This window comes from Micropterus dolomieu, linkage group LG08 (assembly GCF_021292245.1).
Source record: "Micropterus dolomieu isolate WLL.071019.BEF.003 ecotype Adirondacks linkage group LG08, ASM2129224v1, whole genome shotgun sequence".
In the NCBI taxonomy this organism is placed as follows: Eukaryota; Metazoa; Chordata; class Actinopteri; order Centrarchiformes; family Centrarchidae; genus Micropterus; species Micropterus dolomieu.
The window spans coordinates 22,899,444-22,915,027 of record NC_060157.1 but is presented as its reverse complement, the minus strand read 5'-3'; the positions used below and the strand labels follow the sequence as shown (position 1 = coordinate 22,915,027).

Sequence of the window (15,584 nt, the reverse complement as noted above, 5' to 3'; positions counted from 1 at the left end):
CCCCAGTACTCACTGCTCTTGGGCTAAAATGCATCGCAAAAAGACTTGAGTGCGATCGCTCCACTTTCAGCGAAAATAATGTAGTGGACGATCGATTAGTCTGAAAGTCGTTCAATCACGGCTGCTAGGTTGCCTTTACTCCACATTTAAATAAGCGGCTTCTGCTTACATTTATGTTAAATTGCATTATATAATTAGAAGGATATAGGTCATGTCGATACTGCAGTCAGTTTTTGTAATCGTGACACAAAGCAACACCACACATCATGTTCTCTTTCATTAAGATCTTTAATTGAACATACAATTTAAAAAAAAACCAAAAAAAAAAAAAAAAACCCAGAGAGACTTCTGTTAGATGTCATTCATATGGGGGAAATAACATGTTCCAAAAAATGAAGAGGGGGTGCCTTCAGTAAGTCTGACGGTTGTGTTAAACCACAAGCAATCCCTCAAAAGATTGGAATAGATTTACCCTTCAAATACAAATCTCCAGTATTAGCTGCACACAATAAGCAAACCGTAACCCCTGGATTAAATTTGTAGAGGAAAAAAAAAAAGAAAGAAATACAAATTGAAAATGACTTCTGAGGGCTGCAATCAGAACAAAGCAGGAAATGAGAGAACGTGACACTGCTTTTGTGCCCTTGGAGCTCGAGGCAAACTGAAATCCATAAAGTAACAAAGAGCCTTCCACAGATTACCTGCTCAAGGTTACAAAACACCAACATTGGTAGCAACCCAGAGGAATAAATCCATTTTAGATGATCACATGGTCTATATACACACACAAGTTAAAAAGTTAGTTGTTAATCATGAAATACAAACCCCTCAATTTCTTGTAAATATGCAGTTCAGGTTCTTGCATCCCAGTTGTGCATTTTAGAGTGCTGCCAAGACAACACCAAAATAGGCCGATTCCTTAAGCAATTCTTGAGACTGCAGTTCAAACAGGAAAACCGCTTCAATGCCGTTTCCAAATGCTACTTTTCACCCACATCCGTGCAGTTTGAATGAGTTTGAGTCCAAACGGTTATATCAAACACCTGATGGATGCTCCAGACATTAGTGGACTGGGGACACTTAATCTACAAAAGATCTGTTGCAAGCTGAGATGCTGCATGATTGAAGTAACAAAAAGACAACTTAATATTCACTAAGCTATAAACAGCTTTTACTTGAAACAGACTGATGTGACAAACCTACAGTTTAACTAGTTTGACATTTTTGGGACAGGGTGGCCGACGCTAAGATTTTGTCCATTTGAAAATAATTTGGGAGAAAATGAATGACAGATTTTTGGGAGGCAAAATGATTCCAGAAAGTACCCCAGTCACTGTGACGCACCCTCTAATAGTACAGCATCTAAAAAAAAAAATACATGTTTAAGACAAGTGCACACTTGAAGGAGAAAAGTAGACAAGTCAGGAAGCATAAGACAGCATGTTGACACTGCTCATTATGTACAGCATAGGTATCAAGCTCAATGAGTAAACATCCTTTTTCTAATTCCACTAATCCTGAGACGCTGATCTAGACCGTGAGCGGGACCTTGAACGGGAGGCTGAACGTTTCTCCCTTGACTTGGATCGGCTGCCATCCTCCTGTGGGGATGGTGAGCGTGAGGCAGATTTGGCGACACGCTCCTCCTTCCCGTTCTCCACTGGCGAAGCTGAACGACTGCGGGACTTCTTTTCACCAGACATCTCCTTGGATCTACTGCGAGAATCCCGCTCTGACTTTACCTTTGAACGACTCTTTGAACGGGACTTGGATTTCCGGTCGCCCGAACGGGATGGTGATTTGCGGGAGCGTGAACGAGATTTGGATTTGCGGGAGCGTGAACGGGACCTGCGGTTGCGAGAACGTGACTTGCTTTCTCCAGACTTGGAACGAGACTTCCTTCCAGATCTGGAGCGGGAATGATGACGTCTCTTGTTGCTACGGGAACGAGACCTGTATGAAATAAGAGAAAGGCTTTACTTCCCGCTTTGTGCGCCACTTTAACAAAAAGAGTTCATTCATTCATCACTGCCACAGGACCTACTACGCAATACATAGCCTTCTATGTTAGCGCTTTAACTCGAACTTAAATAGTGTTTTATTGTTCCATTTTTAAGATTAGTCGCATTCTCACCTGGAGCGTGATCTGGAGCGACTCCTGGAGCTCCTGCTTCTGTGGCTTCTGCGACTCCTGCTGCGGGAGCGACGGCGACTGCGAGATCTAAGGATCATAGTACAAAAGTCAAAAACAGAACTTCTGCCAGTTCTTGGGAAAGAGATCAGTGTTACGAGCTTGTTAGCAAAGTTGAGTTAAAAGGAGGAGCTCATTGTGTAACTTTCACAAAACAGCAAGTCTGAAGCATCAAAGAACTTATTCAGTGTTCCCACCTGGAGCGGCTGCCAGAGTAAGACCTCCGTTTGCGAGGCCGGTCCTCCACTAGACGAATCTTCCGTCCGTTGATATCTGTGCCGTCCAGCTTGTCCAGAGCCCTCTTCATGTCCGAGTGGCTCCGAAACTCGATCACTCCCTCATTTGTGCGTTCCTTGTGGGCATCCGCATAGGTCACCTCTCCTGCCTGCCGCATGAAGTCCTGGGAGAAACAGAAGATGATGAGAAAAACAGTGAAATTTGAACAGTGTAAATCCCATGAGTCATGAAAGTGAACTGAAACGAGGAGAAACGGAGGTTTGCGTTCGAGCGTGTACCTTTAGGTCCTGCCAACTGCAGCGGCTGGACAAGTTCTCCACGATGAGGCGGTACTCAGTACGGACTGGAGGTCCATACTTATCCCTGCCAGAGCGGCTCCGGCTGCTGTAACCGCTACCTTTAAAAACAACAGCACATGAAGAAAGTTAGAAACCACCTAAAATGGCCAAGACACAAAGAACTACAGGTCTGGGTTATCAAATGAACACAAGGCAGTGACTTGCCAGACAAAAGTCCAAGGGGCTATAAATTTGAACTTAATAATGAAAGGAATCCCTCTGATCCCCTTTTCAAACACAAAGCTTCAGACAAGTGATCTACAAGCCACTGCATGGGTTCTTTGTATTGTTTGTATTGTTCAGCATTCTGAAGTTGTTCTCTGCTGCAAAGAACACCACTGCATCTGTTTCCGGCAATACAAAGCCTGTCTTACTCCAGTACATCACACTGTGATGCTTTAGCTGCATAAACAAATGGACAGTGATGTTCTTTCAAGACCTCTGAACCCTGTAACACAAACAGAAAGGAGGTATCCATATAGGTTGCGGTCAAGGACACTGTTCGATCAAATTAAGTAAGAAGGGTGTAAAGAAACATACACCAGTCTTTTGGTATTTGGCCGGATGTCAGTGAAATTTTGTTTTCCAGTTTTCTGACTTACAACATTTCTTTTGATTGCAAGTTCTTTACTAGAGCCGATCCACTTATGTTTTCTGTCAACATAGAAACCAATGGCAATCCTCACCATCGCCCCTGGTCTATTGGCAAAAGGCTGCTGTCATCATGGCTTCCGGTTAGGTCAGCCAAGGATCAAGGGGGGCAAAGGTCACACACACATTGTAAGGTGAAAGCCAAGGCCAAACGGGACAGGCAGTCATCTTAGCCAGTCATCTTTAGCCTCAATGGACTCTCAGCCTCAGCCCGCAACTGGACTCTTTCAAATTGAAACATCAAGGACTTTTGTTAATGTTGAATATAAAAATATATACCAACGTTAAAAATACACATTACACATGAAAATGTTAGTCTAGTCCTAATGATTAAGCTAAAACTACCCTAGATAGATTTGTGGTGATCTATGATTAGCTTTCCTCTGTGGCGCAAACTAATTTGAAAATGCACACCTTCAAAACATGGCTCGCCAAAATAATTATGATCCAAGAGAACTTTGCAACCCGTGATAAGCCCTACTTTCAAGCTCTCTTGTCTAATGCCAACTTTACAGACTACACTTAGTTCTGCTATTTGAGGGCTCTGACTTGCAGATTGTTGTTCCTTTCCGATAATGAACTACAGACCAATCAAGGGTGGCCTATGATCACTAGGGAGGAGCGACAACCAACAGGTCACCAACCCTTGAGGGTTGAAACTGAGAACAACTGTTCAGCAGGATGAGATCGAACACACACACACAAAAAGAAACAAATGTTACAATGGATTCCCTGAACAAGAATGTCAATCAGTCTTGGTTTCAAAGGAACTTCTCCATGTGGGCAATGCTACTACACAATGTAATAAATACGGATAATCTAAAAGTATAGTACTTCTACTTGTTACTAATATTACAGCAACTATTAAAGTTGCATGCAACCTGAGCCATGGTAAACGTGTAGCCACGTAACACATTAGCATGGGATTCCGGTTATAACCGTGACAGTGTACCTGGAAATCAAACTTATGCTACAAATGTGTTAATTAGCGCCAGTATTAAACAACAAAATAGCTTTTTGTGCAGTCCACATCGACACCTCACCCCAAGGGGAAGGGGAAGAGAGGGTATCTTGTAATAGACTGCACTTACTGCGCCCACCACCCCAGTAACCCCCACCGTAGCCATCTCGGTCTCGCCGCGGCCCCCGGGCATGTTCGACGATCACCCGCTCCCCGCACAGCTCCTTCCCGTTCAGCTCGTACACAGCATCGTCGGCGTCCCGGTTATCCTCGAACTCCACGAATCCATAGCTGTGTGAGAAAGAAGGCGTTAAAATACAAAGCAATTCAGTAACAAAAACAGCAATTAAAACACAGCACGATGTGTTCATTTACACGAAACTACTGTTAACCAGCTGGTTATCGTTAGCTCGGTCCGCTAGCTCCGCACTGTAACGTTAGCTAACACAAAGACGCCATGTTGGCCATGAGACATTTGCCACACGAGAGGGAGGAGAAGTTAGGGAAACAAACAAAAAGGCTAAAAGTTGTAACGTTAGTATTCAAGTAAAACAAACTCACTGTTAAGTTTACAAGCTAACTTTACTGCAGCGATAAAATATTCTTGCCTGAAAGCGTCAAATGTGCCTGTGCCAGCGCTTACGTCGTTAACATGAACGGCCAACGTTAATGCTAACGTTAGCTAGGAAATATTAAGTAACCCGCGTTTGCACTTCCACCAAAAACTCACCCGTTTTTCAAATCGATTTCCATGAGTTTTCCATATCCGCTGAAAAATCGCTGAATGTCTTTTTCGCGGACATGATAACTCAATCGTCCAATATAAACACGAGGCATAGTTCTTGGCCTGACGTTGTTCTCGACTGTTCTTCACGACGGGTGGTTCCAAGTTGGACGCTACCACTGGAATCAGGGCTGCTAGCAAGCGATGATTACTGCCGAACAAGCCAATTACCGCGAAGCTAACGGTGGGACATTTCCGGCAAGTTTTTGTACTTCAAATTAAAGGCTCCGTTTATTAATTTAATTACATACTAATTTATTTAAACAAGTCCTCTATCCCCTACAGTATATACAGTACATATTAGGTATATACAGTATATACATATTAGGTATATACAATATATACATATAAGGTATATACAGTAAAAAAGGGTTGCTGATAAAATGTTGGCCACTAATCACTGAGATGGATGTGTACGCCCCAAAGCAGGTGATTTAAATTGACCAAGTACAACATTGTCAAGTAGAACCGTCAGATAAAGATTACTGTTTTATTTATTTATTTTATTTTTAATATATATATTTTTTAACACACACACACACACAAGCTTACTGTTTTGTTCATTTTTTAAATATTTTTTTTAACACACACACATACACTTACTGTTTTATTTATTTATTTTATTTTTAATATATATATTTTGTAACACACACACACACACAAGCTTACTGTTTTGTTCATTATTTAAATATTTTTTTTAACACACACACATACACTTACTGTTTTATTTATTTATTTTATTTTAAATTTTAATAGTTCTTCATTTTTTTTTAACACAAACACACATGCGCTTTGATTACTTTACGCTTTAATTACTTGTTTAATGAAATGTATGGGGTTGATTGTTCTTATGTTGTATGTATGATGCTTTGACAATGTTGTTGTTACACATTCATGCCAATAAAGCTAATTTGAATTGAATTGAATTGAATTAAAGACTCAAATGCCAGTGTTGAAAAACAAAATGTAAAATCAGTTATTAGTACAGTGACTATGTAACGTTACTTTGCCATCAGCCTCTACAATATATAGCTTGGACTTAAAATATTTATGAATTTTAACTGGCCTGCTACAGTCTAATTTGTTCCGCCATAGTTTCAAAATGATTCTTTTGAGGTAACTAAGGTAACGTTAACTGTTTCTGTCAGTCGCTACTGAAAAGGCGATTAAGCAAGTCGCACCAAAATTCGGAGTGCACACGTATTCATACCTTTATGGTAAATCCACTGAAACGGATTAACAAGTACCTCCAATGTCAAAGCATTTTAAACACATACATAACAATACATACATACCTAACCAAATATATATAAAATAAATTCATGAGAAAAATAAATAAATAAAACATAAAATAACACAAGAGGTCTAATCAGTTATCAAAATGTGTATAATTCTGAAAACATCCAAGGCTTGTCTTGTTTTTATATATTTCAAAGCTTTCTTATAAAGAATTAACTCCTTAAAAACCAAAAACAGAGGTCTTACATTCATAAAAGCTGACAGGCAGGTTAGCGATTGTATCCTGTCATTTTCTCTCTTTACAAAGACAAGTGTTGCAGTATGAGAGTCTGACCTGAAGAGAGGCTGTTAAGTCTTCATGTTACGCGATAGGAGAACCACATACAACATTATTTATCAAACTGGGTCGGGCTTAATTAATTTAGCGCAAGGATACACATGTGACAACGTCCGGTTTTCAAAATAAGGTGTGTATACAGTATGGAAATAAGATTAATTGGATTATATTCACAGAAAGTATAAAACATACTACGTGTCCATTAAAATAAAAGAAAAACAACAATAAAATATTAGGGAAATTACTTATTCTATTTTCTATTCTTTGATTTATGGTTGCTGGAAACATTAAATAAATTTGTTGACTTTTGTTGCTGTTTCATCACCATTTATAGCTATACAATGGGTTTATGATCAAATAGTTTACTAGAGCACAACATTGTTTACAAGAGTGCAAATTTCCTCATAGATTGCCTTTTAATTTGGCACCAAATTAATGCATTTAACTTTAAAATGTGTTCCGGGGGACGATGAGGGTCTGAGGCCCACCCACCCATTGTCAACCGCTTATCCTGCGTACAAGGTCGCGGGGGGCTGGAGCCAATCCCAGTTTACATCGGGTGAAAGGCGGGGTACACACTGGACAGGTCGCCAGTCCATCGCATGGGCCCACCCATCAGTCTCTTTAAATCCTGTGGAAAACACTGTGTTCCTAATAATACAGTTGTTATATAAATACATTATTTGAAAGTAACACTTTTTGGCCTTCAGAAGTAGCAGCAACATGGTTCTGTTGTTCAGATTTGGGCACTGAAAATGCAAATGTAACGTGTAAAATGTAAACTATAAATAGCTGTCAAGTGAAAAAAATCATTGACCTCAAACAGCAAACTGTCTCAATTCGCTATGGTTAAATTTACATAGCAATTAATTTTTAATATTGACTGTTCCACAAATTATGAGGCTTATACATGTACAAGTTGTGCTAATGCCAGGGATTCACCAATATGTTTTCTGTACAAAAATTGTGGCAACATGGATGTACACAGAGCAGTAATGGAGAGAGTAGAATATTTTATTTTTGTAAAAACCAGGTTTTAAAATGATTCCAGCCAGACCTTCTTATTCACATTATTCCCAAACAACAGAACAAGTATCACTTAGCCAGTATCATTGGACTGAAACTAATGTCCTAGCTAGCTTGTGGCGTAGAAGTCTTGAATCACACTTGAAAATAAAGATCTGTTACAGGAGACTGATCTGAGGTACCGGCTGAGAAGCTGTTTTTAGGGGGAAGCAAATGGGTATTTGTGTTAGGGGACTAGCATTGGCTCAAGAAACCTGCTCCTTTGAACAAAATTTACTTTATTAATTTTCACATCCTTCTAATCAAATTGTTGATCTTAACTTCAGAAGTCAAATCAATAAATTATGATGTACACAATTGCTTATCAATGCCACAAAAGCACTCAAAACACACTGTATAATTTCTGTCTCACACACAGTCTCTATTAAAGTTTTATTGAGATGGTACTCTCCACTTTACCAACCCGTTTGTTTGACTTTACAGTCATCTCCCGCTATAAAATGATCAAAAGAAGCCTGTGCTAGGAGCCTGTCACAGACCAGTTACAGTGACAAATCGCCCTGTTTGTACTCCAGCCTGGTGACTTCGGTTTATCTTTGATAAACTAGGGCAGGAAACTCTGAACTGGCAGTTTTGTGATTTGAGGCCAGACCAGAAACAGGAACATAGCCTTTAGTTTAAGCAATGTGTAATCAAAGAATGAACAGGTGACCACATGGGATACAATTACTAGAGCAACTAAGCTCTGTCATTGTAGATGAACTTAGCTTAACTACAATTTGGCTTGTTATGGAGAAATGGATCCCTTAGCAGAGGAAATCTTAAATGTCTGGTGTATGTAGAGTGGGAGAAGAAAGAATGAAGAAGGATTCAAGCCATATTAAATCAGGGTTTTCTTGCAGTAATCAAGAATCACAGCAAATGGAAAAAAAAAAAAAAAAAAAAAAAACCTAGGAGGTGGAGGGTTCATCAGCCAGACAACAAATCAAATGCTTCCAACAGTGTGTATAGTACACATCATCTGCTTAGTGCCTGAACCCCATCTGTCAGCTTTCGATACTCTCTCACTCCCTGCCTGGTCAGGCCACGACAACTAAACAACAGCCAAACCCTCCCGCAGTTCGATTCAGAGAGTCCTTTTAGCGAATCAAGGGGGCATCCAACCCCAGCTTTGGCCCTTCTGAGGGGAAAGGAGAGGCAGAGAGGAGGTGGAGCCCAGTGTCGGTGGTCTTTAGTTGGCTTTGGCGCGGAGCTGCGCCCTCTTGCCTGTCACAGCCTGGAAGCCGGTCTTGATGCTGGCGACGGAGCAGCGGGAGTGGCACGTTTCACACTGCAGGAAATAGAGACGAGTGTCCTTCTGCAGGATGGTCTCTGGAGAGCGGCAGGTGTGACACGTCACGTATTCCTCTGCAGGGGTGAGAAGAGGGTTATTAGCACTGGAGTACACACAGGAGTTCACTGTATATTATTTTATGTTTCCGCTGAAAAAAAATAAAAGTTGATTAAAACAGTACTCTGATTTAGCACTGCACTCCTACAACATTGTCAGACTAATGATGAACAGTTAAAAATCCAATCAGCAGAACCAGAGAAATGGCCACCGACAGTTTCTTTGGAGATTCAGGTGTGTTATGCTAGCCTCAAACAGAGATAAGCAGCTGGCTACAGAGGTGTGACCATTCATTCATTTTCAACTGACAAACTTCACACAGCTCCCTCTGCAGCCTCACAAGGCTTTATGCAACTTTTTTCCACATATACAGAAGTTTGAAAGCAGCTGCTCAATTCAGATTGCTACATCAACCCTGGAGGGAAATTGCAGTGTTGCAGTAGCAGCGGGTTACATAAAAATCTGTTACAAAACAAACAAAAATACATTTAATAATACCTGATACCTGTTCTGGATGCAAGTGTTCTCTCTTTGTAAACACAATAAACCCTTCTTGTATTAAATTCTTCATAGACCACAGCTGAATACAGACACTGAGTGAGTATGGTGGGACTGCTCATGCACAAAACCAACACATTCATTTGGAAAGAGTCTAATCAGATTTGTGTTTACTATAAATAATAGGTTTAAATGATGTACTTACTGATATATCTTCTCAACACATTTTCTATCTGTTTCTGTTGAAATCTGCCTTTGATCACAAGCTGGTTATTTCCATCTATGGAGCCACTGTTAACAGAAAAAAAAAAAGGCACAAAGCAAAAACACAATTCAAACTCTCATAAGAGTGCACACAGAAATGTTTCCTTTTATTTGAGAACTAGTGTTTAAAACTGAAAATGTTCCAATGAATACATTTAGGAAAAAGAAAAGCTTACCTGGTACCCAGCTCAGCCAAGAGGAAAGCGAGGAGATGTTTAGGCTGACGATGCAACCTGTGACAAAGTACATGAAAGATCAATTTGTAGATTAGGGCTGCACCTAACAATTGTTTTTAAAAAAAACTACTATTTTTTCCAAAATAAATATATAAAAAAAAATGAATCAAATACCAGATCAGAAAAATACTGGACCTCAGATTCACACACAGATTAATTTAAAACACAGTCTGTCAACCTTTCGCACGTTGTTCTCTGGGGGAATCCTGCTTAGACCAGACGTAGCACTTTATTATGATGTGCCAACCGCGTCATGCAAATCGTCAATGAGTTGCCTTGGCCCTATTGTAGATTGTACTTTAAATATTTTGTATTGCCGTTTAATCCCTTACACAGCATTGATACAGAGCTAGAATCAGCTGAATTGGTTTCAGTCAAACTCTAGGTGAGTATCAAAGTGAACGGTGATCAACAGTGACAGTGTGAGAGGTCAGTGTGTATTAGGTGGGAGGCTCACAGTTTGCAGATGTCTGTGAAGTTAACGAAGGAGGTTTTCTTGGTTCCCACTCGGACCACCTGAGGAGGCTTCATCACGAACTTCCTCTTCTCTCCGGCCACCATGTCCGGGTTTTTTTCTCTCATGATGTTGAAGACTCGGTTCAGGAGCTGAGACAGAGATGGTGCAAAGATTTACGCCAACTGTAGTTAACACTGACCATGTTTACATTAGGATAGGATCATAAAAACAAACAAACATTGTTGAGGTGACTGTATGTCCTGAGGTTTTCAATAGCGGGCAAATATCTGTATAAAAATGGACAGGGGAGCATGTCAGTGTTCCAGGAATATAAAAACCATGTCAGTGGGACATTCAAAGCATTTGCAATGTAAAAAAATATATTGATGGCGCAACATAAAAAAAGTTCATATTGATGGATTTTGTAACTGCTTTTGTGTTACTTTTATGTTGTAGATTATCATGCTTTCACTGTTGAAAAAAACGTTTCCATCATTTGGGGACTTTGGTGGATGTAGTATAAGTATAATGTTGCCATGAAGTCAGGGAGTTAGCGGTGGGCTACAATTTGGCACCATTAAAAAAAGCATGTTAAGTATTAGCAGTTCCTTTTTGCAATGTACAGATGAATGTACAGACAACTATCCCTTGATTGAGGTTTAAGCAGTGGCATTTTCTCCCAGAGGCCAAGGGAAGCCAGGCTTCCCCTGTTTATCAGACTATTTATCATTTTAATAAAAACACAATGTTTTTAGTTTCAATAAATCTTATAAGCTGTTGCTGTCATCTCTTCTCCATTTCTTACTATCTTACAATAAGTGAAACAGCGCCCGACTGAATGATATGCGTTGGATGTGTGGTGAAACACCATATTGCACCACCGTAGACTGGCCTGCAGTCTGACTACATGGGGAAGCGAGGCAGAGTTGGCATCCGTGTGGGGAAAAAATACAAAAATAAAGATTAACCAATCAGATGAGGCCACTGTCATGCCACTGCCTAACTGTGATTAGTCAGTATGATGCCAAGGGAAGCCAGCCGCTGTCTGGCTTCATGCCAATCAAGTCACAGCATGTGATAAACGTCATTCAGATGAAATAACGGGAGCTGTTAGCAACTTTAGCTGGTGCAGTTACAGAGGGTGGAGATTTGGAGTTTTTAGTTATAAATAGTTTTACTAAACTACCACTACAGCAGCAATTTAAGATTAAATCTGATGGAAGACCAACGCCAAAACTGGAGCTGCGAGTGGAGAGGGAAAAAGGAGTTTTGGACGTTCAATGAGGAAAACTATATCGGTACCGAGTGCCTAGCTGGTCTTGACTCTCTTGTTGTGAAGGACCTAAATTTAGCTGCGAATGAATAGTCCGCTGAAGTAACCTTGTTGTTTTTACTGCAGTTGTGTACGCGTAGATAATGAGCACCACAGACAGAACCTGCCACAGGGCATTGGGCCAGCTTAGGTTACCTGACTAATTGTTTATACTCTGTTGGTCTGGTATTTGGCTGTTAGTCTTGAGTGATGTTGTGTTATGAACATTTGGCCAAGCATTAAGAAGTATACAAGCCTGTTTGTATACATGCACCATTGCTACTATGTAAATGTCTTCAATGATCTTCTGATTGAGTTTGTGAATGCTTCTTTTTTTCTTAACTGAAGCCTATTTGTACTGTGCACTATAAGCAGCGGGGTATGTATGCTATTTGGGGTGAGAGAGAGAGCGTACGTGTCGGTAAATGCAACTTTCAGCGTGTGTATTGATAACAGATAGTGCACGCTTTTCAAGTATGATTCAGTTTTGTGTAAAATTATACCCTGCACTGTAATAGCACAATACATTAGATAATTGCCCTCTAAAAAGGACATCCCCTCTCACTTGGCTTCCCCAAAAATTTACCCCACTGCATTTAAGATGTTGCCCACACTTCATCTGTAATAAAATAACTTAGCACAACAGAATAACTAAAAGAAAACATGGTAAGAATTGAAATACTTGCCTATTTTCCCCACTTTCCCACATTCCCACTTGTGAATACACAAACAAATGGCCCTTCCTCAGGCAGAATGGGTTATCCATTTATGGCGGAGTCTTGGTTGTGTGAGAGTTAGTTTACAGCTGTCCTACCTCATCGTAAGTGTAGTCTCTTTCAGAGCCGGCCCAGGCTGGCCCCGTGGACGAGCTGAATGAGATTCCATCGTTGTTCTTCCCCTCATCGTCCTCCAGCGCTGCGAACACATCATACAAACCTGTTAGTAAACATATGACTTCCTTTAGTTCTCTAATGTGAAGATGTAGTGTCTTCTCACCATCATCCTTCTCCAGTATCTCTCCCTCATCAAAGTCCACTTTCTTTGACTTCTTCTTTTTGGTAGGAAGCATCAGGTCCAGGTTGTCCTCCTCCAGCACCTCTGTCTGCTCTCCTTCTATTTTCAGCTCCTGAATTGGACCAATGAGAAGTTAAATTCAGTCAATAGAAGATGAGCAAGGACAGTAAGACAAGTAACGGGAAAGAAATTGTAGAAGTGGAAGAAGAATTGCAGATCTAAAATGATCTGAAGGACGGGCAGAGGATGAAAGCAAACGGAAATCCACAGACTCTGTAGTGATGAGGAGTGGAAAGAAAAACTGACTGACCTTTAATCCTTCCTCAACAACATCATTATCAAATACTTTCTTGGGTTTCTTCTTCTTTTTCTTCTGGTTGAAAAAGTTTAGGTCGTTCAAATCATCGGATGGCTCTAGATAAGAGAAAACAAACCCTGCTTAATTCTAGCTTAACGCAGGATGGCAGTTAAATGTACGTTGTTACATCCCTTAAAAAATATGCACTGACACTGGAGCTTAAGATGTGAGCTTTCAGTCAGAGCATCTCTATGTTCTCTTATAACCTTTCTTCCTGCCTTCATCTTCATCCAGATCCAGCTCCTTGTCATCTCCAGCCTCCGGTTCGGCCTCCTTTGCCTCCACCTCTTTGGCCTCTTCTCCTCCCACCCCCTCGCCTCCGTCCTCATCCAGCATGAAGGGCTTCTTCTTCTTCTTCTTCTTCTTGGTCATGTTGGGATCGAAAATCATCTGAAAGAGAGAGAAGCAAGTTTCACAACTGCTGACAAGATAATGAAATGAAGGCCAACATGGTTCAGTTTTTCCCAAGGGAAGACATCATTTGTGGATCAATAACCTGGCTGAACATCTGACAAAATTACAGCTCAGACAGCCACTTTCCTTTAGGCCATGGTCAACTGGCTTACATCCGATACCTGTGCAGTAAAGTCACAGTGTATTTTTTATCAAGCACAATTAGCTTCACCAATGCAAGTCAACCAGTAACATTAAATGAAACAAAAATGCTGTTACTTTAGTTTTCTGCAGTTTAACACATTTTGTGCTCTCTAAAAATCCATATACAGCGTTAATACTATATATATATATATATATATATATATATATATATATATATATATATATACATACACACTGTGATACAAGAGTTGATAAGGTTTGGGATTTATGTAATATTGTCATACAAATTTTTTTTTCTGAAAAATGTCTGAGCTGTTGCAGCTTAATTACATAACTTACACTATAAACGCAGCTTCCTGGTTTGTCATCGTAACCCAGATGAGTCACGTGAAACTGTTTTCTTAAACATCAACGGACATTGCAAATTGAAAACACATCAAAATTGCAATTGCAAGTTAAATCGATTTAGATCCCGTTATACAGTTAAATTTGATAGTGGTGACCAGCATAATTGTGACGGCTCTTTCAGTCAAGACTCAGTCCCAGTGTAAAACCAACTGTCCGTCTAGCTAACGTGAGACTACCGGGAGGTAACGTTAGCGTTAAACCGTGGTAGCTTTTTGTTTCTGGTGGAGAGCACGAGCCGTTAGCGCCGCAGCTCAGTTCACGGAAGCTAACGCTAGCTAACAAACTGAGAGACAAACTCCAGCCCTTCATTTTGAGTTACACAGCAGCTATGACAGGGCGAAACAATAAAACGCGGGGAGTATTATTAATTTGTATGATGTGATAAATCCTGATAAAGCGGTGTACTGGATATTTTCTTGTCATTTCGGCTGGGGGGCCGTTGTTAGCTCGGTTGCAGCCATGTGAGAGCTGGTGCGGACAGGGAGGGGAGCAGCAGTGCCGAGGCCCAAAGTCATCCTCAACGCCTATCAGACCCGATAATTCCGCATATTTACACCCAACAAGTCTACGCACTGACACAGACTCAACAGCGGATAACCCGAGATGCCTTACCTCGTCACCTGACATGTTTGCGGGCTGAAAAGTGACTGAAATCTGGCTACTTTTTATTCCTCGACCAGTCCCACACTGCTGCGCCGAAAATGTCTTGCATCAGCGATGAATCCACAGCACGCAGGCGTGAAGTCGCTAAATCCTGACGTCTTTACTTTGCGACGCGCATTCCAGTTGGGAAGTGTTCAAGAGAAAAGATGCACAACTGAACCTGTTGTTAAATGTGTGCATTACGATTTAGTAGAGATACGAAGGATTTGTTCCATCACAGAAAACGGACATTTTATTTATATTTATTATTTACACACACATATATTATGTACAGTGTTGGTCAGTAAGTAGTTACATTGCAAAATAAATGTAACTGTAATCTGTTACAGTTGCTGGGGAAAATGTGTAATTAAATACAGTTAGGCCTATTTGTGATAATGTTCAGGATCACATTACCTAGCCTACACTTGGATCTCACCTTCACCGCCACAGTGCGGCTGGACATCCCTTCTGCATCACAGAATTCTCAAACAAGCCATTTACACCTGGTATTAAAATGTGATCTGTATCCGGAAAGTTATCCAGACATTAAAGAGTCATCATGATCATTCTTTTTATCCTCACTGAGATAGGATCTCTGTCCTCCAGAGCTAAACCTGCACAGAGCAATTTGCCCCTTACTGTTGTCTGCTACAGGTGCTACAATGGTCTACATCTTTGTT

General features: G+C 40.6%; 2 protein-coding genes across 3 annotated transcripts; both read right to left on the bottom strand.

The window, feature by feature from the left end:
• Positions 1-269: 269 nt before the first annotated feature.
• LOC123975480 (serine/arginine-rich splicing factor 6-like) lies at positions 270-5,332 on the bottom strand. Its single transcript, XM_046057004.1, has 6 exons — positions 5,109-5,332; positions 4,536-4,669; positions 2,707-2,825; positions 2,389-2,591; positions 2,135-2,221; positions 270-1,953 (listed from the first exon to the last, which is right to left on the bottom strand). Exons 1-6 carry the CDS (start codon positions 5,213-5,215, stop codon positions 1,512-1,514), a joined length of 1,092 nt encoding a protein of 363 aa, XP_045912960.1. The 5' UTR covers positions 5,216-5,332; the 3' UTR covers positions 270-1,511.
• A 2,402-nt stretch (positions 5,333-7,734) lies between these two features.
• On the bottom strand, positions 7,735-15,029 carry eif2s2 (eukaryotic translation initiation factor 2, subunit 2 beta). Of its 2 annotated transcripts, none has more exons than XM_046055406.1 (9): positions 14,872-15,029; positions 13,500-13,683; positions 13,246-13,349; positions 12,918-13,047; positions 12,736-12,836; positions 10,610-10,758; positions 10,093-10,149; positions 9,858-9,943; positions 7,735-9,171 (listed from the first exon to the last, which is right to left on the bottom strand). In XM_046055406.1, exons 1-9 carry the CDS (start codon positions 14,884-14,886, stop codon positions 8,996-8,998), a joined length of 1,002 nt encoding a protein of 333 aa, XP_045911362.1. In that variant the 5' UTR covers positions 14,887-15,029; the 3' UTR covers positions 7,735-8,995. The 2 variants fall into 2 exon arrangements, with proteins under 2 accessions (XP_045911362.1, XP_045911363.1); XM_046055407.1 differs by having other exon boundaries at positions 13,512-13,683.
• Between the last annotated feature and the right edge of the window lie 555 nt (positions 15,030-15,584).